This window comes from Carassius gibelio, chromosome A5 (genome assembly GCF_023724105.1).
Source record: "Carassius gibelio isolate Cgi1373 ecotype wild population from Czech Republic chromosome A5, carGib1.2-hapl.c, whole genome shotgun sequence".
In the NCBI taxonomy this organism is placed as follows: domain Eukaryota; kingdom Metazoa; phylum Chordata; class Actinopteri; order Cypriniformes; family Cyprinidae; genus Carassius; species Carassius gibelio.
In genome coordinates this window covers 7,741,618-7,764,291 of record NC_068375.1, presented here as the reverse complement: position 1 = coordinate 7,764,291, position 22,674 = coordinate 7,741,618, and the positions used below count along the sequence as shown (strand labels likewise).

Genomic DNA, 22,674 nt, shown 5'->3' with positions numbered 1-22,674 from the left:
CATTGATCCTGCTGAAGGATCTCCTCATGCTGTCTGAGGTCAGCGTCATCACCTGGTCGCCGGGAGGAGGTGGAGTCTTCTGTGCAGTGGTGTTGTTTTGTTGCTCAAAGCGAGCGAAGAAGGTGTTCAGCTCGTTCAGCAGAGAGATGTTGTTGTCACAGGTCCGTGGTGGGGGCTTGTAGTCCATAATGGTCTGTATCCCCTGCCACAAGTTCCTAGTGTCTCTGCTGTCGCTGAATTGGTGAGCTATCCTCCTGGAGTGCTGTCTCTTAGCCTCTCTGATGCCGCGGGACAGGTTGGCCCTAGCTCTTCTCAGGCCCACCTCATCTCCAGCTCTGAAGGCAGCATTGCGTGTCTTCAGGAGTCTGTAGACCTCCCCCGTCATCCATGGCTTCTTGTTGGCCTGGACAGTGATAGTTTTTGTGATCGTTACATCATCAATACACTTGTTGATGTAGGCAGTAACAGTCTCTGAGTACTCCTGGAGGTCAGTGGTGTTATTGCATGTGGCAGCCTGGTTAAACATGTCCCAGTCAGTTGAGTTGAAGCAGTCTTGAAGAACCTCTGATGATCCTTCTGGCCACACTTTAATCTGTTTGTGAACTGGTTTGGCGACTTTAATGAGCGGTCTGTATGAAGGCATTAGCATGAAAGTGATGTGATCTGAGGCTCCGAGGTGGGGGAGGGGGGGGGGCTTTGTAAGCTCCTCTCTGTGTGGTGTAAACAAAGTCCAAAATGTTATTACCTTGTGTTGGAAAGTTTATGTGCTGGTGGGCTGAATTAATGCTTTAATTCAGCCCACGTGTAGTTCACACACACACAGAGAGAGAGAGAGATATTAGAGATTAATACAAAAAAAACCTATACAAATTATAAAATGTACAAACACAAAGTAACACTATTATATAAAGGAGAGTGTTTTTATCTTCAGGGCTCCCGTCGAGGGGGCGGTGGCTGAGCGCGCCTGCGTCATGACGTCACTCGCTTCGCCGCTGAACTGGAGAGGCTCGAGCGCAGCAGGTTAAACCCGGCGGACTCGGAGAAGAGGACCGCGGCGCAGCGGATCTGTGATAGCTCTACGCGGCCAGGAGCAGCAGGTGAGCCCTCCTCAGTCCTCCGTTGCGGGTCCCGCTGTGCTCCCCGTCAGATGGAGCTTGATCGAGTCTCGCGCTAGCGGAAACTAACGGCCACGAGTGAACTTCCCCGCTTTAGATATAAAGTCTGTGAGGCCAGAGTCACGTTAGTCAGATCTTTTCATTCCCGTAACGCGCTGTGATTGTGATTCAGACCTCGAGAAATGTCCTCGGAAAGCGAACTCGTTTGGGCTTGAAGCTCGACTGATTAGCAAACCTGTAAGGTCTTGTGATGATGAGGTTTATACCTCAGTAAAACTACTTTTTGGTGTCTGCTCAGGCTCGTCACAGAGGAAGTCTGAGCTGTCATCGTTACAGGTCCAGTTTCTGCTTTATATTAGCTGTGTTTAACCACCATGTCCTCACAGTTTAGGAGACACAGGAGTTTACATGCATTTGATTATTCTGATGTAAAACCTGAACATGAAGAAGAGAAGCTGAATCGAGATGATCTCTGTGTGATGGACTGACTCCTGTTCCTCCACTGAGACTCCAGACTTGACTTTCACTCATTCTAGATCATAGAGATGTTATTACACGCATGCTTCTGTGCATTTATTGAGAAGCCTGGATAGTGTTCATCTTGCTGCATTGTGATTTATAACTATTGTTTGCTGTATATAATAAAGCAGGTTGGTCCTCTTTATATCAAAGAAAGAAATCACATGTTAGTGTATACTGTAAAAGCATTGATGGGCATGCTTCCAGAATCAGATTACATCTCTAGTCTATATATATATATATAGTCTGAACACTAATCTCTTAATTTGACCCAAAATAAAGTCTTAAACATCTAAACAGTGGCACCAAGCAGGATAATTAATGATTTATTTCTTCTTATAATCTGAGCTCAGATATGGAAGTGTGATTGATAGGTACGTTTACCCGATCACACGAGGTGTCGCTCATTATTGGCTGTTCTTTAAGTTCTTTCAGTGGATGTTGAGGAGAGTCTGTGTTTTTGTGCATTCAGTATTTCGTGTGCCTTCCTGAGTGTGAGTCTCTGTATACAGCATATCATAACCACGGTCAAGCCACATTTATTTATATCAGTATGTCCCTTTCGGTTTCATTTGAGCTGTTTGTGTCCAAGCAGAACACACTAAAGATCCCACACTTTACAAGAACCAACTCAGAACGCTTTCAGTGATTAAAACTAAATGTAAAAAAAACTGCACGTATACTTTCAAATGGACATGTAACAGGGTGTGTATTACATTTCCTTTGTTGTTTTTAGAAGCTGATTCAGTTTTTGTTGTGTTATTGTGTATATATATTATTTTAACTCTAATAAATAATTTATATCTAGTAATTATTCATGTCTTCATTTCTTTTGTTGGAAACCGACAAGAGGGCCTTTACCTTGACGTGTTTAGTTAACGACAGGGTTATAAATGCTTCTGGTTTTTGTTGAGATGTGATGGAGAGTCTGGCACCTGTTGATTTGCCAGATGCATGCTCATATAAAATCAAGAAACAGTGTTTCAGTGACTGATATGTTACTGACAGACAGCTGGAATATATTTTCAGAAACAAAAAAGTCACTCACTAATCTTAACTGGCTTTAATAAGGATATATTTATAAGTGTTTTATTCATGCAATGAAGACTGCTGTGCTTTACTTTTACATGTTGATGACTTTATTCAGTTTGTCAGTGGTGTGTTATGGATCACAAAATGAATGTGTGACAATAAACTTGGATTATGGTGGCATGCAAAAGTTTGTGAACCCTTGCAGAATCTGTGAATAATTTAACAAAATAAGAGAGATCATACAAAATGCATGTTAGTAAGATAGTGTACATAAAAGATGTTTACATTTAGACCAAAAAAAAAAAAAATGCTGAAATTATTAACATAACCCCGTTCAAAAGTTTGGTTCTTAATACGGTGTGTGGTTTCCTGGATGATCCACAACTGTTTGTTTGTTTGTTTGTTTGGTAATAGTTGTTCATGAGTCTCTTGTTTGTTCTGAACAGTTAAACTGTGTATTTGAACTCTTTCCATCAGTGACTGTGTGATTCTGGGATCCATCTTTACACACTGAGGGACTCAAACACAACTATTACACAAGATTCAGACACTCACTGATGCTCCAGAAGGAGAAACCATGCACGAAGAGCTGGGGGGTGAAAACTTTTGAACAGAATGATGATGTCCAAATTTTTATTATTTTGTTGAAATATATATATATATATATATATATATATATATATATATATATATATATATATATATATATATATATATATATATATATATTCCCATTTAGTACTGGCCTATGGAGCCAGAAGAGTCTCAATAAAGATAAATGCACACACTACATTCACATATGCACACACAGGATTCATAGATGCACACACATGATTCATAAATACACACACAAGATGCACAAATGCGCACAAAATTCACAAATGCACACACAAAATTTAAAAAGCACAGAAGATTCACAAATGCATACAAAATTCAGAAATGCACACAAAATTCAGAAATGCACACAAAAATCAGAAATGCAAACAACATTTACAAATGCACTCAAGATTCACAAATGCACAGAACAAGATTCACAAATGCACAGAACAAGATACAGAAATGTATTTCTGATGCACACACACATATATCTTGATTTACAAACTGCTTGCGGTCTGTGAACTTCACTGCATTTGTGTGTGAATTTTGAGACTCCCTTGACTTGGCTCGACACACAAATGCCTTTTTTTAAACAGGGAATGATCTGCAACCAATCAGATATCTCCCTTCTTTTAGCCAATCACAAGAATGCACCCCACGTGGGGGGATTGTTTACTTATAAGCCAATCACATGAACGTGTTCACACAGCAATTGTATTAAATTGTATGAAAATACAGATGTTTAGATTACAATTCAGGTTTATTTTTTATTATTTTTTTACAAAATATAAATTTAAAAATGTCTCAATACATATAGCCCAGTGACTGCAGAAAAAAAAGTTAACCATGGATTCATAAATTTGCAATAGGCAATTATTTCATTTTATTGAAATATTTTAATGAAAGTAAAAAATAATAAAAAAAATGTTTAAACCTTTTTGAATATTTAAATATATCTAAATATTCTTTTGGATGCAATATAGAAGTCACTTTAATTATAATATTCAGTCCCTACATGAAGAGAGAGTCAGTGGTCCGCTGCGAGAGGAAAGTGGCTCTCTGGCTGCGAAAAGTGGGTCTCCGGCTGTCGTTCGCTTAGGAAAGTGAGTTGATCGCTGCGTGAGGAAAGTGAATCGTTCGCTCAACTTCGCTGCTTGAGGAAAGTGAATCGTTCGCTGAGGAAAGTGAGTCGTTCGCTGCGTGACTCGTGAGGAAAGTGAATCGTTTGCTGCGTGACTCGTGAGGAAAGTGAGTCGCTTGCTGGGTGAGGAAAGTGAGTCGTTCGCTGCGTGACTCGTGAGGAAAGTGAGTCGCTCGCTGGGTGAGGAAAGTGAGTCGTTCGCTGCGTGACTCGTGAGGAAAGTGAGTCGCTCGCTGGGTGAGGAAAGTGAGTCGTTCGCTGCGTGACTCGTGAGGAAAGTGAGTCGCTCGCTGGGTGAGGAAAGTGAGTCGTTCGCTGCGTGACTCGTGAGGAAAGTGAGTCGTTCGCTGCGCAAAGTGAGTCGCCGGCTGCGTGAGGTAAGTGAGTCGTTCGCTGCTTGAGGAAAGTGAGTCGTTCGCTGCGTGAGGAAAGTGAGTCGTTCGCTGATTGGCTTATAAGTAAACAATCCCCCACGTGGGGTGCATTCTTGTGATTGGCTAAAACAAGGGAGATATCTGATTGGTTGCAGATCATTCCCTGTTTAAAAAAAGGCATTTGTGTGTCGAGCCAAGTCAAGGGAGTCTCAAAATTCACACACAAATGCAGTGAAGTTCACAGACCGCAAGCAGTTTGTAAATCAAGATATATGTGTGTGTGCATCAGAAATACATTTCTGAATCTTGTCCTGTGCATTTGTGAATCTTGAGTGCATTTGTAAATGTTGTTTGCATTTCTAAATTGTGTGTGTATTTCTGAATTTTGTATGCATTTGTGAATCTTCTGTGCTTTTTAAATTTTGTGTGTGCATTTGTGAATTTTGTGTGCATTTGTGTATCCTGTGTGTGTATTTATGAATTATGTGTGTGCATGTATGAATCCTATGTGTGCATATGTGACTGTAGTGTGTGCATTTATCTTTATTGAGACTCTTCTGGCTCCATACTGGCCTTCAGAAGCAACAGAAGACACTTGCATGTTTCCCGGAAGACAAATCAAGTACAATTTACCTCGATCTTTAATTTCCGGCTCTTAATGCATCGTGTTTCCTTCTTTCTCTTGTGGAGTAAATGTTAACATCTTTTATGTAAAATATCTTACTCGGAACAGTACGAAGTAAAACAACAACATGCATTTTGTATGATCTCCCTTATTTTGTTAAAATTATTCACATTTTCCCAAACTTCCCCATGCCGCTCTACATGATCACACATATGGCTTTATCCCTCACGACACCGAGCTGCTAGAAATGCACGAGCAATGACATCAGTGTACAACCGTGTGAAAGAAGCGCTGTGAATGCTTCTAGAGCAGACTTGTTGAAGCCGAAGTGAATACTAGAAAAGCCTGTTACAGAGGAGGTGTTTCCTTTGACTGAATCCATTCTGGACACAGTGTTTCAGAAAGAGTTGATTCTCATCACTGTGAATCATTGAGCCACTTGTTTTACAAGTTCTTTTTTAATAACTCCTCAACATTGCGTAACATTAGAGCCTAGTGTAGCGACCCAAAACTGATTCTGTCCAGCTCTGTGGTGCTGCAGAAACGCGTTATTGCTTATGTGTGCAGTGTGAAACCGGCTCGACGCCTTCAGACGCACCAACTGACCACTGAACCGCGTGTTACATGATCTCACTGAAGACACGTCCCTGCTCTGTTTACACGCGGATGTATTTCTCTCTTCTTTCTCTCCACAGACATCGATACCTCCCTTTCTCCTTCACTTCTTTCTTTTATCAAATCATTTTTTTCTCTGCACTGTTGCTCCGACCTCAGCAGTCAATGTTTGTTGGCGAGGAAGCGTGCACATATAGACGGAGCGTTTGAGAGCAACAATGAGCACAGCCAAACCCTCGGGACTGAAAGCACCCAGCAAAATCAGCAGGCCATCCACTGCTGGGCTCACGAAGACCTCTCCTTCTGTCGGTGAGAGCACGCTTGATCATATACACACATCTACATACACTACCAGTCACACACTGGTGGTTTCTTACTATTCAGATTTCTGAAGATCATGTGACACTGAAGACTGGAGGAATGATGCTGAAAATACAGCGGAGCATCACAGAAATACATTACACTTTAACACAGATTCACACAGAAAACAGCTGTTTTAAATAGTAAAATATGTCACAGTATTACTGCTTTAGCTGTACTTTGGATCAGATAAATGCAGGTGTGGTTTGCACTTTGCAGAAAAGACTTCTTTGTGTTTTGTAGCAGTAGTAAGTGCATGTCTGGTTTCTGCTGTTTTCTTCTCTTCCTTCGGAGCAGGTTCTGTTAAACCAGCTCAAGCTGACAAACCCTCAGCCTCGGTCCCGGATGCAGGAGAGCAGTTCAAGCTCGGCGATCGAGTCTGGGTGAATGGCAACAAGCCGGGCGTCATTCACTTCTTAGGAGAGACCCAGTTTGCTCCGGGCCAGTGGGCTGGAGTCGTGCTTGACGAGCATATTGGGAAGAACGATGGCTCGGTGTCAGGTGTGCGCTACTTCCAGTGTGACGCGCTTCAGGGTATCTTCACACGGCCCTCCAAGCTGTCCCACACAGAAGGTGAGGCGGACGAGACGATGGCTTCTCCTCCGTCCTGTGCTGCTCCAGCGTCTGAGCTGCTGCGCTCCAGGAGTGAGTCTGTGTCCAGCCTGTCCGAGTCCGGCTCGCTCCGGAAGGGAGAGCGCGAGCTGAAGATCAACGATCGAGTGCTGGTGAGAGTGCAGCCATGCTCCAACACATTTCACACGCTCTTATCTATATCCTCCTCAGCATGCATGTTGAGTCCTCGTCTCCTTCACAGGTGACGGGCTCGAAAACTGGCGTGGTGCGTTTCTTGGGTGAAACAGATTTTGCCAAGGGAGAGTGGTGTGGAGTTGAGCTGGACGAGCCCTTGGGGAAGAACGATGGTACTGTGGCTGGAACCAGGTACCTTTCATTTACACTCCGTGCAGGAGAGGTGCATTATCAGAATAAACCGAGGTTTCATGCATGCATTTGTGTGTCATCAGGTATTTCCATTGTCAGGCCAAGTATGGTCTGTTTGCTCCTGTGCACAAGGTGACCCGGATAGGTTTTCCCTCCACCAGCCTGGCCAAAGCAAAGAGCACTGCACCGAAGACAGCCAGCACACCGTCAGGCCTGAAACACAGCCCCAGCGCCTCCTCCGTCAGCTCCATCAGCTCCCTGACCTCCTCTGCTGGTGGCAAGCCCAGCCGAACAGGACTGGTGAGTGCACTTACCTTTGCTTTCATAGCTCAAGCATGCTTAACAGTGCCAACATCAAAGTGCAATTGCAAAATCGTTTCCCATCAGCTGATTGATTGAGCCAGTTGAATTAAATAATGAAACCATTTTTGATATCAGTGGAGATTCAAGACAGGCTTCTTGGTAAACATTTGAAGGTAATATCTGTAGAGTGAAGGTCCTATGTGACAGATGCTGAATGAGTGTCTCTCTGAAGCTGGCGGAGACGTCTGCGCAGTATGCGAGGAAGATCTCCGGCACCACAGCCCTGCAGGAGGCGCTGAAGGAGAAGCAGCAGCACATCGAGCAGCTCCTGGCCGAGCGGGACCTGGAGAGAGGAGAGGTGGCCAAAGCCACCAGCCACGTGGGAGCGGTGGAGCAGGAGCTGAGCTTACTGAGAGAAGGCCAGGAGCAGGTCAGAGCCTCCTCTGTCTAACACCTGTCCACTGAAGAATTATTTTAGCTAACATGCGCTATGATAAATTGACATGAACTCTTGTTAAATAAGGGAACATTAGTTCATGAATATTGTCTCAAGTCATGGAAATGTATTGGTAAAAACATGTACGAACTAGAGATGCAACGATACAAACAAAAATCTATGCAAATTTCAATCATTTAAATCAATTGGAAGAAAAAGAAAAGGTGAAGGTTAAGGTTAAGATAGATTTGTACTTAAGACAGAAATGTTTTGGTTTCTAAATAGTCAAAAATGTGGGGAAAAAAGGAAAAGAAGAAGTAAAAGCTGGAGCCGGTTGCAGAAACTGTTGTTATGAAGAAGAAAGTGTGTGTTTTTACACAGAACAGTTATGAGATCATGAAGAGGAAGAAACATCGTTTTAAAACCCTTCCTTCCCCTTCTTTCTTCTGCTTCACACTTTCTGTTTCAGATGGTTGTGAATTCAGTTTAAAGCATCATCAGTGGCGTAACTTTCCTTTAAAAAGTGCTGGGGACGCTGTTACTCGTTTTGCTAGTTTTATATTTAATGACCTCATTTACTTGGGGATTGGGTTTAGTGTCAAAAGCGCATGGATGTACCAGGGACAGCGCCAGATGATTGTTAACAGAGAGCTGGGAAACTCAGGCTCCACTGGGCGCTCTTTGGAGACTAACTTTCTCAGTTCATCACACGAGCACAGTTTTTATTTTCTATGTATTTATCTCTACAACATGCTATGTTGTGCTGATCTGAGATGCGTGTGTCTGCTCTGGATCGCTGCAGTATGTTCTGGAGGCCGGAGCTCAGATGGACCAGCTGCGAGAGCTCGTGGAGGCTGCAGACCGAGAGAAGATGGAGCTGCTCGGTCAGCTGGAGGAGGAGAAGAGGTGCAGTCATCATCACATACACACTGCATCACATCCATCTGACTGTTATGATTCGAGTCTCATATAGACATCCTCAGAGCTAATGGATTGATAACTCATGTTCATATTGGTGACCCATGGCCACGCATGGACAAAAAATCTAAAATTAATTATTATTTGTTATGCATGTCTCTGTTTCTGATAACTTTATAAATTAGCATGCAGTATGATAACAACACACATAACTGTATGGTTGCACCAGCAGACGATGGGGGGAAAAAAACACATGAAATGCTGCTGATGTAGAAGTAAGATTGTAAAGTGTGAATGGAAACTGAAGCTGATCAGTGATTATTGTCCCGAACAGGAAGGTGGAGGACCTGCAGTTCCGGGTGGAGGAAGCCTGCATCACCAAAGGAGATCTGGAGGTATTTGAAGATCTTTGCTCTGAACATTCAGACCTAAAGCTGTGCTCACACTAGACCTGGATGCAGTCAAACCTGCTGTGACCTGTGAACTTCAGAGATGCGTGACCTACAGCGGTTCTTAAAACCACTGATTGACCTCCAGTGCATTCAGCGTTAAACATATTATACGGCTTTGAGTTCATTATTCTGTATGAATTATCTGCACAAGAGCTGCACTAAGAGGCCATGGATTATCATCACGTTTCTTTCTTGTTTTCTCGTGATCTCGACATTTCAAAAGTTGTTCTGTGCTCCAACAGCTGTCTGTGTAGCAGCCCACTCATAAAACTTAACAATACGTATAAAATAGCATCAAAACACTGATTATGTAAACGCTCAAATAGTTTCCAAATTATACATATATAATTTCTCTTCAGACGTCCGTTTCTTGTGGTATTGACATCGATTAGTATTAAGTACACAGTAATGACACACTCTAAGAAACTTTGGGTTAAATATGGACTGACCCAACTTTTGGGTGAAACTTTAAATGTAAAAATGTGACCCAACTGCTGGGTTTGTCCATATATGACCCAAATGTGGGCAGAAACAAACCAGCGTTTTTAAAATGCACTAATTCGTGGAGATTCAGCGCGTTGTGTGTTCGACAAATCTGAACACATTATTTGCAAATTGACTGTTAAAATAATAAAGTTAGCACGATGTATTATCTGTAACACCAGCCACTGGATCCTTGTGGGCTATAGCTCTAGCTGCTAAGAAACTGTCCTTACACACAAATTAATTTGATTATGTTTGGATTTGAATATTATCAATGCCTACATTATGTATTTATCCGTTTTTTTGTTCAATTGTTTTATGTCAGTTGTTGCATCATTATTTCAGTCAAACCCGTTGTGACCTCAAACTACATATAAAGCCCGATCAGTGACACAGAAGTAATCCGAATACAGCTTCTCCTTCCTTTGCTGCTCATTGACGCGTGAACGTCCTCTTTAAATAACGCTCCGCTCTGTCCTCTCGGTGGACGACGCTGCTCCTGTTCAACACTGTTATTGATTCAGCATTTCAGCACTCCTGTAAGGTTATATGATTATTGTGTATCTGTTATCATTCTGTATCATAAACGAACCGCTTATTAACCCGAGGCTGACGTCACTGTATAGTGTCAGTTTGACCCTGTATCTGAAGTTCATGACTGTTCGGGGATAACTGGGGCTTCTGTTGTGTTTAGGATGCGCTTTAAGGACGTAGTTGTAATGTGCATCTCTGCCCTTATTTATAATCTTTATCGTGAATCGTTAAATGTATAATAATAAGAAATGCGATTTTATATTAGTAAAAATGTGTATGATTTAATTAAGTGATGTTATACAGTGCTGTAATCTTTTGTGTTTTCTACATTTCTTTGTGGAACACACACACACACACACACACACACACACACAAACATTCACTCACAAACACACACTCTCTCTCGCACACACACACACACACACACACATTCACTCACAAACACACTCTCTCTCACACACACACACACACAGTCACACACATACACTCTCTCTCACACACACACACTGTTCAGTCTTGTGACCCACCTGATATTCAGCGTATCCTACATGACGAATAAAAATCACAAACCAACTGTAGAATGGATCTCTGCATCATTCTGAAGTGAACGCTTTGATCATTAAACATGTTAATTACGCAAAAAAAGGTTTGCATGCTGTCTCTGTTATTGATTAGTCTTTATTTATTGATTGTAGACGTATTACTGATGTGCGTTACTATAGCAACAGTACACTCACCAAACATTGTGAATAATAAAAATCAGGAGAAAACAAGAAGCAACAACAATCATAATCCATGGCCTCTCAGGACTCCTGTAGTAATATGTCTGTGTTTCTTCTCTCTGGCCTCGTCCTGTTCTCAAATCAAGCGCTCTTGACTGTCTGCACCCTTCATCACTGCACACTTGAGCTACTCATTCAGAAATAACTCTAGAAAACATTGTGAAGTTATAAACCACGCACGTCAGAGACCTAGACCAAGAATTCTAGCGGAGATGCTTTACACACCTCAACAGTCGTAGCAAAACAAGTGTATTATTACACAGAACATGGATTCTGAATGATCTCCGTCTCTGAAGTCGATCATCAAGCCGTACATGATGTGAAACCTGTCTGTTTTTAAACCGTGTGGGAGAATAAGTTTCTGAAGATCCCTAACAAGTCACACCTTCATGAAGATCTGATCTGCTGTACTTTAGTGCTTGGTCATCAGGAATAACTTGTAGTCATCAGATTTTCTCTTCTTTCTCTTTTCGCTCGAGTCTTTGTTTCTGTTCCTAACACTATAATGCTGCGTGGCGTCTGCGGTGTCTGGTGTTTATTCGTTCGTGTGGCTTTCTTCAGCATGATGCTCTGCTGCTCTGCTTCCTCACACTTTCCTCCGCTGTGGCACTGATCATCACAACATCTTCCTCCTCGTCTCTGCATCAGGCGTGTGATGGTGGCACTGGTTGTGTTTCTACTAACAGACGCAGACACAGCTGGAGCATGCCCTTGTGAAGGAGCTCGAACAGAGTCTTCTCTTTGAAAAGACCAAAGCTGACAATCTGCAGAGGCAGTTAGAGGACTCCCGGGTAATGGATCTTCCTCTGGGCTACGGGAACACCTCCCACAGCGCTCCAGCTAACATCTGTTTCTGTGTCAGGGATCTTGCTCCAGTTCATAGCTAACACTAGGAATGATTACTAACATGCACTAAACATCTAACTGCTGTGATATCATTGTGGTGTCTTGTTATACGTGTAGGTATATAGAAGAACACTGATTGGTTTTATATGGGGTTCCCACAGCTGTAGAGAACCTGAAAACATCAGGAGATTGTAAGTTAGATGATCAGTTTCGGGTTTGGTGGTTGTCCCCCACTTGTGAAGTCACCATTGTTCCCAATTATGTCCCAGATTTATCATTTACTTTTACAAAACATCCCAACTTTTCTAGAACTGGGGTTGTAGCTTTAGGTGGTATTACTCCAATAATTTGAGAAGAACTACATTATCCCCTTCTTAACCTGAAAAGATGGTCACATCCGCACCATCACCAAGTCCTCACTCCTCCACGCCACACTCATCGCTCACTAAAACACCAGTTTTGACTCTTAGGTGGCCACGGTCTCGGAGAAGTCCCGTATCCTGGAGTTGGAGCGGGATCTTGCCTCTCGGGACAAGGAGGTAGCAGCTCTCCGGAAGTCTCTGGAAGCGGTGTCAGGACAGGACGGTGTTCCTGCTCTCCAGGAGGAGCTGTGCTCCCTCCACACGCAGCTGGACGCTCAGGGCCACCGTCACCAGGAAGAGCTGGACTCACTGCACAAGATGCTCGCGGCTCGAGAAGAGGAACACCGTCAATCTCTGTCACAGCTCCAGTCATCCTCCGGACGCTTGTCGAAGGATAACGAGCAGCTTTTGAGTCAGCTGGCCAAATCTAAGGAGGAGAATTCAAATATCGTTGAGGAGTGGCGTGCTAAACTAGCGTCAGTCGAGGCCTTGCACCAGCAAGCCTTGGAGCAGCTCAGAGCCTCAGACACGTGTGAGCTGCGTAAAGCTCTGGCTAACAAGCATGCTTCTCAAGCCACGGGCTGCACAGGGGAAGCCAACGATCACCAGACACAGCTCCAGAACGAACGGCTGGTAGAGACACTGCGCACCAGTCTGGAGAAGACCGAGGAGCAGCACCTGGTGGAGATGGAGGAGGTGTTGGGGAAGCTTCACAGCGCTGAGCTCCGGGTCCGAGAGCTGGAGGACACGGGACTTAAGATCGGCCAGCAGCTGCGAGAGAAGACACAAGAAGCTCTGGAGCAAGAAACCGCTCTCCAGACGCTGCAGTCACAGCACAGAGACATGCAGAGGTTACTGAGCCAAATACAGCAGGACAAGAGCCAAGCCAGATCTCAGGAAGAAAAGGTAGGTCTTCATGTCCTGTTTTACCACAACTGAAGCACCATCTTATACACCGCGTGCAGGTCAGGGGTCGATATCACAGAACAAACCCCTGAAGAGGTCTCTTTTTAATTTTAGATATTCAAAGATGACTTGAACCATAATGAGCGATGAATAATGCTTAGATCGATAATAATAAATATAGTGGACTTTAAACACTATTTAAGGAGGATTAATAGTATTCACATGATGTCTAGATATAATTTATTTATAAACATCTATAATAGGTGTGTTTTTTTAGAAAAGAAACATTGATGCCTCAAGCACAACCGAGAAGTAAACTAAGTAGTGAACTTTATGCAACATAAATGTAATCCTGTAAGTGTCGCATGCCTTTCAGCTGGATGTCCAAGTTGCTTTTTTCCGTTCAACATAAATGCATGGAAACTGGGCCTGTCAAGCTCATTGACAAGAATTTGAGTAGTATTTTAACTGTTCTGAAGCCATACTTATATTTTTATGCCAGATTTGACATTAGTGTTCAGTGACAGTGAATTGCATTTGTCTTTTCACTTTTGTTTGCAGTGCACCAGGTTTTTACTGTAGTCCTGTGCTATTCGTTCATTCTTATTGTTTGATTATTTCGTTTGTGCATTATAGGGATGCATGATTAACTGAAATAAAATCTGGAAATCACAATATGGCTTAGTGCTATTGTCAAATTGCATCAAGTAAATAAATGTGCTGCGTGTTTCAGAGTAAATGCTGCTCCAAACAAACTGTTGTGTATCTGAGAACTTGACAGCCGTTAGCCGTCTTCCCATACGACAAGTAACTAACAGCTAAAGACGAGGAATTAAGCCTATGATTAATCCTCAAATGAATTCACATTCTTCATTTCCCCGAAACAGAATCTTGAGAAGACGTCTAACGATCAAGTCAAATCTGCTCGGACTAATCAAGGTATGTGCACGCACGATTACTCCGAGTCACGTCTTGACTTGATTTGTCAGATTTGATAGAGCTGTGCATGGGCTGTCTGTCTCAGAGTTACTGGAGGAGCTCAGGAACAGAGAGGATCAGGTCACATCCCTCTGTGCTGAACTACAGGAGATGAAGAGCCACTGCGCCGGTCAGTAACCAGCCCATCCAGCAGACAACAACCTGACTCACGTGTGCTGTTTCTGACTGGTGTCTTCCTCCTTCAGCTTTACAGACAAATCTGAACGCAAACCAAGAAAGGATACTGCTGCTGACCGAAGACAAAACTAAACTTGAGGAGGACATGGTGGACATGAAATCAGCGGGAGACAGCTCTGCTCTAATAACACAGCTGAACGAGGAGCTCAAGCAGAAAGAGAGGTCTGCGCTCATACGTGTGATGAAAACAGAGCGGGGGCTGTTTGTGGGGCCTGACACTGACTGTGTTTCAACATGTGTTTGTGGACTGAATCGATCTGGTTTCAGGAGACTAGAGGAGCTTCAGAAGCAGCTTGAGGAGGACAGACGCTCTCGAGCTCAAGTCCAGGCTGAGAATGAAGCTGAAAGCCTGGAGCACTCACCAGGAGTGCAGGAACTACAGCGTGAGCTTGATGGAGTGCAGCAGGAGCTCGCTGTGTCTCGGGACGAAGGCCTGGAGCTGAAGACACGGATCCAGCAGCTGGAGACCTCCAGAGAAACAGCTGGGGTGAGACTGAAGGATGCAGTGGCCAGATCATTGAGCTGAACTCCTCTTTATATTTTATGAATGCTCAAATTGAATGAAACGGGTGGATGTTGTGTCTTATGTAAATATTTGATGCTTTATATACAATGCTGTGATGATTCATGTGTTCAGCCCTAAATTAGCTTCCCTCTCAATGCAGCTCAGAAAGGAGTGTGACGATCTCCACGAGCAGCTGAAGGAGATGAAGAACAGGTAATGAATGCTCTCTCTTTTTTTGAGCATGTTGAATCAGTGATTCATAGACCCTTACCTGCATAATAAACAGTTTCTTACGAATCAGCTGTTTTGAACAGATCTACTGAATAAATGACTCATGACTCGGTCAGTAAGACAGCGGCTTGCTGCCACCTACTGGTCATTTTAGTCTTTTTTTAAGTATGATATGTGATTAAAGCAGCGTGAAGATTCTGCTAAGCGTTTCTTTTTGTTTGGTGGATGAAGAAGAGTCACACGGAGAGCCTTAGGGCAGGTAAATGATGACTAAAGTGCGCTCTTCTGCAGGGAAAGTGAATGTGAGAAGCAGAACGCCGCTCTCCAGCAGTCTCTCCACACACAGAGTGCCCTGATTTCAGAGAAGCACACAGAAATAGAGTCTCTGAGGAACCAGGTAACGTCTTCAACAGCTAAAAACACTGAGGAGGGTTATAAGATTTGCTGTACAGTGTTTGAAGTGTCATGAAACGTTTCACAAGGGAAAATAAATGCTGTCAGTTATCATCCAAACGATATTTTGTGTGAAACGCACTGATGTATGTGTGTGTATCTGTGTTAGCTGGATGCTCTGAAGCAGCAGAACTGGGAGTATGAGGAGATGCTGAGATCTGAGCAGCAGAAGATCAGCCGCCTCACTGAAGACATGTGAGGACACACACTTACGTGACACTGAGTTCAGTTTCACCAGTGTTTACATGAAGCCCAATACTGCTCATCTTTGTGTTGTGACATCGGAGTCGTTCCATATTCATGAAGAGTTTTCTCTCAGTTCAAAGTCTTCTGCTGAATCATTCTTTCTCTGTAATACAGTCATGTGTAATACTAGCGGAGGAGAAGGGAATTATACAGGTCCTTCTCAAAAAATTTGCATATTGTGATAAAAGTTCATTATTTTCCATAATGTAATGATAAAAATTCAACTTTCATATATTTTAGATTCATTGCACACCAACTGAAATATTTCAGGTCTTTTATTGTTTAATACTGATGATTTTGGCATACAGCTCATGAAAACACAAAATTCCTATCTCAAAAAATTAGCATATCATGAAAAGGTTCTCTAAACGAGCTATTAACCTAATCATCTGAATCAATTAATTAACTCTAAACACCTGCAAAAGATTCCTGAGGCTTTTAAAAACTCCCAGCCTGGTTCATTACTCAAAACTGCAATCATGGGTAAGACTGCCATGGTTCAGCAAGTAACCAATGTCTCAAATTATAATGTAAAACTCAAACGATATAGTTCATGCACACACACAAAAATGAATTCCCCCATCATTTACTCCTCATATAGTTGTTTTCGTGGTGAACTAACCTATTATTAACTTAGCTGAACTGTGTTTGTGTGTGTTCATGTATATGTGAGTGTGTATGTGTTTGTGAGTGAGTGAGTGTGTGCGTGTGAGTGTGTGTGCGAGTGGGTGTGTGTGTTTGTGTATGTGTGTGTGTGTATATGTGAGTGTGTGTGTGTGTGTACGTGTACGTGTATGTGTGTGTGTGTATATGTGAGTGTATATGTGAGAGAGGGTGTGTGTGTGTGTATATGTGAGTATGTGTGGATATGTGAGTGAGTGGGTGGGTGTGTGTGTGTGTGTATATATGTATATGTGAGTGTGTTTGTGTATGTGATTGTGTGTATGTGTGTGTGTCTATATAATGGCCACATAGTCTACTAGAGTAGATCGCTGTCACTGTATCTGTAGTACAGCATGATTTTTGTTTAGATAAAGACTAATAATTAATAGAGGGCAATCATAACTGAGTGAGACCCTTCATTCAATTACATGCTGTTTAGCACAGGTGAGAGAATTGTTGAGAATTGCTGCTTTAATTCCTAACTGTTTCAAGAAGAAGTGAAGTATGAGTCCTGTGTGACTGCACCTGAGTGTAGTTTGAGGAACGGCTGGCTTTGTTTCAGAGAGGAGCTGAAGGAAGCGGTCACAGAGAAAGCCCAGGCGGTGGAGGCTCTGAAACATGAGAGGAAGACGCTAACCCTGGAGCTAGACTCCAGACACAAAGATGTACGTTAACCGTCTGATGTAACAGATGATATACTGTATTAGTTAGCATCTGGAAGTTTGTCTGACTGAAGGATGCAGTGTCCAGATCCTTGAGCTGAACTCATCTTTATATTTTCTGAATGCTCAAATTGAATGAAACGGGTCGATGTTGTAAATATTTGATGCTTTATATACAATGCTGTGATGATTCATGTGTTCATCACTAATTTAGCTTCCCTCTCAATGCAGCTCAGAAAGGAGTGTGACGATCTCCACAAGCAGCTGAAGGAGATGAAGAACAGGTAATGAAAGACAGAGATTGTTTCCAGTATAGTTGTGCTGAACCCCAGACGAACGACAGCTGAAGCACACATCTTACAGTCTGTGTTCTGCGCAGAGAAAACACTTTCACGAGAGAATCAGAGACGGAGAAGGACGCTCTCCAGCAGTCTGTCCGAACACAGAGTGCCCTGATCTCAGAGAAGCACACAGAAATAGAGTCTCTGAGGAACCAGGTAACATGGAGGAGGATATAATGATGTGGTATGATATTGGGGTAGAACAATGTCACACATTACGGCATGGTTATCCCAGTTTGAGAACACATGTAATCATCCAATTAAATTCATTCACATTTGATGAAGAGCACAGTAAAATAGACTCAAGTCTATATCTTTGAACTTTCTCCAACTAGTGTTGTCCCTTTTGAAACGGTCTTGTACTTTCTCAAAGCTGTTTCATCAAACCCTAGCTTACAAAATGAGAAGAGATTATAGATTCAAACTGGATTTGTAGTACAAACACAATATTTGGGAAAATACAGAAAATGTAAATTAAATCACCTTTTTGTTTACATGAGCTTCTGGTGCTTGGACTTCCTCCACTCCTCACTATTAAACTAGAATTACTTATGGTTCTTAATTTGTCCGTTTCTGATCAGAGACTCGAACTGTGGAGCTTTTCCACCGCAGTCTTTATTACACAAGACTACTATTAAGTTTCAGGAAAAAAATATGTTTTAAATAAATTGAGATTTATACTATAAGAGTATGTGATGGACTCATTGAGTTGCTGGATTTTTTAAAGGGGTCATGAACAGAAATCAAAATAGAAAACGTCATTGTACTATAAAATCATCCTGCAAGTTTCAGAACTCAAAACTTTCCTGTTAGTCTAAAAACAGCTTATATTGAAGCCAGTCTGCCAAAAGGACAGCTTGAGGAATGTGCCACTTTATGACATAATCGTGTGTCTGAACTCCGACCTCCATAGAAGATGATCAACACCTGCTTCTATGGCACTGTTTAGCTCCACCCACAGATTATACAGTAGTGCCCTTTAGCTCCGCCCACCAATTCTAACGCAGTGCCTGTTTAGCTCCACCCACCAATGCTAAAGCAGTGCCTGTTTAGCTCCGCCCACCAATTCTAAAGCAGTGCCTGTTTAGCTCCGCCCACCAATTCTAACGCAGTGCCTGTTTAGCTCCACCCACCAATGCTAAAGCAGTGCCTGTTTAGCTCCGCCCACCAATTCTAAAGCACTGCCTGTTTAGCTCCGCCCACCAATTCTAACGCAGTGCCTGTTTAGCTCCACCCACCAATGCTAAAGCAGTGCCTGTTTAGCTCCGCCCACCAATTCTAAAGCACTGCCTGTTTAGCTCCGCCCACCAATTCTAACGCAGTGCCTGTTTAGCTCCACCCACCAATGCTAAAGCAGTGCCTGTTTAGCTCCACCCACCAATTCTAAAGCACTGCCTGTTTAGCTCCGCCCACCAATGCTAAAGCAGTGCCTGTTTAGCTCCACCCACCAATTCTAAAGCACTGCCTGTTTAGCTCCGCCCACCAATTCTAAAGCACTGCCTGTTTAGCTCCGCCCACCAATTCTAACGCAGTGCCTGTTTAGCTCCACCCACCAATGCTAAAGCAGTGCCTGTTTAGCTCCACCCACCAATTCTAAAGCACTGCCTGTTTAGCTCCGCCCACCAATTCTAAAGCACTGCCTGTTTAGCTCCGCCCACCAATTCTAACGCAGTGCCTGTTTAGCTCCGCCCACCAATTATAAAGCAGTGCCTGTTTAGCTCCACCCACCAATGCTAAAGCAGGGCCTGTTTAGCTCCACCCACCAATTCTAAAGCAGTGCCTGTTTAGCTCCGCCCACCAATTCTAACGCAGTGCCTGTTTAGCTCCACCCACCAATTCTAAAGCACTGACTGTTTAGCTCCACCCACCAATTCTTCAGTGCTTGTTTGTTTGTCATTTTACAGCAGATTCATTCACAAACGAGGCACAATTCAAAACAGGATTTTCAGAAAGATTGAAATTAAAAGACAATGCTGTGCAAGTATTCATATTTAAAATATATAAAGAAAACTGCTTATTCTAAATTATGATGTTTTTTGATGTAAAAGTCTTGATAACATCATAGGTGGACCTCAAAGAACAGAACAAAGTAATAAAAGCAGTTCATGATCCCTTTAAAAGCTGAAAATAAGAATGCAAAATAAGGATGTTGTATTTGTTTATTTTTTGGGATAAATCTTGAATTCTGTTCCCTGGTAATGCAGTGTGACAGCCTCAATAGTCAACTGAAGAAGATAAAAATGAGGTGAGCAACTACAGGAAATTGAATGCAATTCTAACCGTACCATGTGCAGAAGTCTGTGTTGTTTTAATGTAGAGGTTGTGACCCTGCATGAATGAATGGAGGAGGCACACGTCACACTGTCTGTCTTCTGCACAGGGAGAGCACTTTAACAAAAGAAACAGAGAAGGAGAAGGAAGCTCTCCAGCTGTCTGTCCGAACACAGAAGGCCTTGATTCTAGAGAAGGACACAGAAATAGAGTCTCTGAGGAACCAGGTAACGTCTGTGTGGATCAGAGCGAGTGTGTGTGTGTGTGTGTGTGTGTGTGTGCACGTCTCAGTGTTGTTGGTGGTTCTTGTAAGCAGATAGCAGGTGAGATGCTGAAGGTGCACAGGAGTGAGAGCTCTCTGCTTCAGGAGAGGAGTTCAGCTGAGGATCAGATCAGCGGCGCAGGACAGGACGCCTCAGGTGACTCTCAGAATATATAAACACCGTTATACATTTATTTGTGTGTATATTTGTATACATGAGCGGTTTGCATGAGTGTTTTGTGTTCCAATCAGATGATTCTGCTGTAAAAACATGGAAGGAGGCAAAGGAGACTGCAGAGCGGCAGGTACATGCAGAGAACCGTTCTCTCTTTATGTGTGTATTCATCTATGACCTACAACATCAGCCAGTTACAGACGCAGTGTAAACCTGCTTCTGTTTAATAAAACAGACTTTGAGCCATTGTTTTCTTTTGAGTGTGTATAGGTATTTGATTAGCTATGTAATGGGTCTGTGGGATTATACATCATGAATCACCCATCTGACACACTTCTGCTGATTCACGTCTGTCTTCGGCGCAGGTTGAGTTCCTGAACTCTGTGATCGTGGATCTGCAGCGGAAGAACGAGGAGCTCCGATCTAAACTGGAGAAGATGGCAGAAGCAGCGCTCGATGGGAACGCACTAATGTATGTTCATCTTAACTAGTAGCTGTAACGGCTTTATTATTTGACTTTGGGTACGCACACGTGTTATAGACTTGGTGATGACTATAAACATGTCCTTCTGTGTATGAAATGTATGTTTTTGTGTTGTGCTGCAGTGCGTCCGAGCCGGTGCTGAAGAAGAAGCCCGCTCCGCGTCTCTTCTGTGACATCTGTGACTGCTTTGACCTGCACGAGTCCGAGGACTGTCCCACGCAGCAGCAGACGCCGGACGCTCCACACTCCCGCCACGGACACGCCAGCCTTCAGCGGCCCTACTGTGACATCTGTGAGGCCTTCGGACACTGGACAGACTCCTGCAATGATGACCAGACCTTCTAGAGTCCCTGAATCACCACACCGGGCACTGAACACTGTTGTGAGTCTGCGTGTTTATCACTGTATGAGCCGAAACCTTTCAGTCTCTTTAAACAGGCTCCTGTAGATTACTCCGTCAGAAGGGAAGAGGGTTTTATAAAGGTTCATTCTTTAAAGGGTGCTTAAATGTCTTTGTTTCAGGTTTCTGGTCTTGAGTGCTGACCTCTAGTGGAAGGGAGACTCGATTTCTCAGCCTTTCACATGTCAGCGAGAGAAGAATTAATAGAAAGAGTTAATTATTCTAGATTTGTGAAAATGTAGTCATTTCTAAACAAAGTAAATAAAATAAAAGAGTATTTTTCTGTTATTTAGTATCTTTCAGAATGACTATTGGTAAGATGTTCACAACTTTTGTTAAAAAATCCATCTTGCTGTTTTTATTACTGTATTACTGTATTATTATTATTAAGTTGTAGAGATCTGATGAGTATGTTTTTATTAAAGTCGGCACATGTTTCGCAGGTGGTTTGTGAGATGGTTATTTTTATAAAGATCAAAGGTTTTATGGAAATAAACATATATATAAATATATATATTTTTTAAACCTTGTGTACGGCCCTAAAGATCCTCCTGACCTGTCTGCAGAATGTACTGTATTTGGCTCTTGTTCAAGCCAGACATTGTTTTTGAAAATGAAACGGTGTGCTGAATGAAGCAGTGAGTTACAATAAACACTGTTTTCTAATAAATGTCATATTGTGTGATGTTTCTCGACCTGTATTCTCCAGTGTACACTCAAGAGTGTGTGAACCCTTCTTCATTTCCCAGATATGTGTTCCTCTCAGCTCCTCTTACACTGGATATCATTAACATCATTAATACAGTACAGCTGGTTTAATAGATACTAAAGCAGCTGCTGATATGATGACTGAATCATGTACTAATGTAAGGATTACCAGTTTCTCATGACTGGTATTATTGCAGAGCATAAGTCTACATCTGTACTTTGTCTTCAGTAAATATCTGTTACTGCTGATGGAGTAATATCTGACCAGCTGTCACTCAAGTAATGGAGCTGTGTACTTTGTTCACCTCTGTATATTACAGCTAAAAAACCAAGGGGCAAGGAACTCAATCGGAAGTTGAAGTCGGGTGGGGGCTGCCATCTTTTAGCAGAACTTCACTTGCGTTAGCATTCCCATTGACTCCCATTCATTTTGGCGTCATTTTGACAGCGAATAACTTTACATCTGAGGCGTTTAAAGACTCTGTTTGTCCATTATTTATTTCTAAAGATACACGACAATGTATAAAGGGCTCCATTACCTTCTATGTTACATTATGGCCCCGTATAAACAGTTTTTGTAAAAAATAGGCTAACGATTGCGTCATAACCACTCGGCTCTCTGTCGCATTACCGTACAGACAGGAGGAGAAGCTCGCAGGCAATTAACTTAATATGACGTACTGGCGTTACATTTTAAAATACTATACAAAATAATTAATCAGAATACTTACTCCTGCTCACTCACAACAAAGAACTCC

General features: G+C 42.7%; 1 protein-coding gene across 11 annotated transcripts; it reads left to right on the top strand.

The window, feature by feature from the left end:
• The first annotated feature begins 930 nt into the window (after positions 1 to 930).
• Positions 931 to 21,878, top strand: LOC127990924 (CAP-Gly domain-containing linker protein 1). Of its 11 annotated transcripts, XM_052591534.1 has the most exons (27): positions 931 to 1,097; positions 6,099 to 6,327; positions 6,676 to 7,103; positions 7,193 to 7,317; positions 7,401 to 7,617; positions 7,853 to 8,050; positions 8,859 to 8,962; positions 9,309 to 9,369; positions 11,912 to 12,016; positions 12,542 to 13,339; positions 14,227 to 14,278; positions 14,364 to 14,447; positions 14,524 to 14,677; positions 14,783 to 15,002; positions 15,181 to 15,233; positions 15,543 to 15,648; positions 15,814 to 15,899; positions 17,176 to 17,278; positions 17,507 to 17,559; positions 17,655 to 17,772; positions 19,821 to 19,861; positions 19,997 to 20,114; positions 20,204 to 20,306; positions 20,402 to 20,454; positions 20,690 to 20,796; positions 20,931 to 21,190; positions 21,331 to 21,878. In XM_052591534.1, exons 2-26 carry the CDS (start codon positions 6,237 to 6,239, stop codon positions 21,151 to 21,153), a joined length of 3,801 nt encoding a protein of 1,266 aa, XP_052447494.1. In that variant the 5' UTR covers positions 931 to 1,097; positions 6,099 to 6,236; the 3' UTR covers positions 21,154 to 21,190; positions 21,331 to 21,878. The 11 variants fall into 11 exon arrangements, with proteins under 11 accessions (XP_052447494.1, XP_052447498.1, XP_052447493.1 ...); XM_052591538.1 differs by lacking the exon at positions 11,912 to 12,016; XM_052591533.1 differs by having other exon boundaries at positions 20,931 to 21,878.
• Positions 21,879 to 22,674: the final 796 nt, after the last annotated feature.

Bases quoted from the DNA above. Each gene is read 5' to 3' on its own strand.
- LOC127990924 (XM_052591534.1), top strand. From the start codon at position 6,237: ATGAGCACAGCCAAACCCTCGGGACTGAAAGCACCCAGCAAAATCAGC. The intron at 14,448-14,523 runs GTCAGTAACCAG...TTCCTCCTTCAG, and splicing joins GATGAAGAGCCACTGCGCCG to CTTTACAGACAAATCTGAAC. The intron at 15,003-15,180 runs GTGAGACTGAAG...CTCTCAATGCAG, and splicing joins CCTCCAGAGAAACAGCTGGG to CTCAGAAAGGAGTGTGACGA.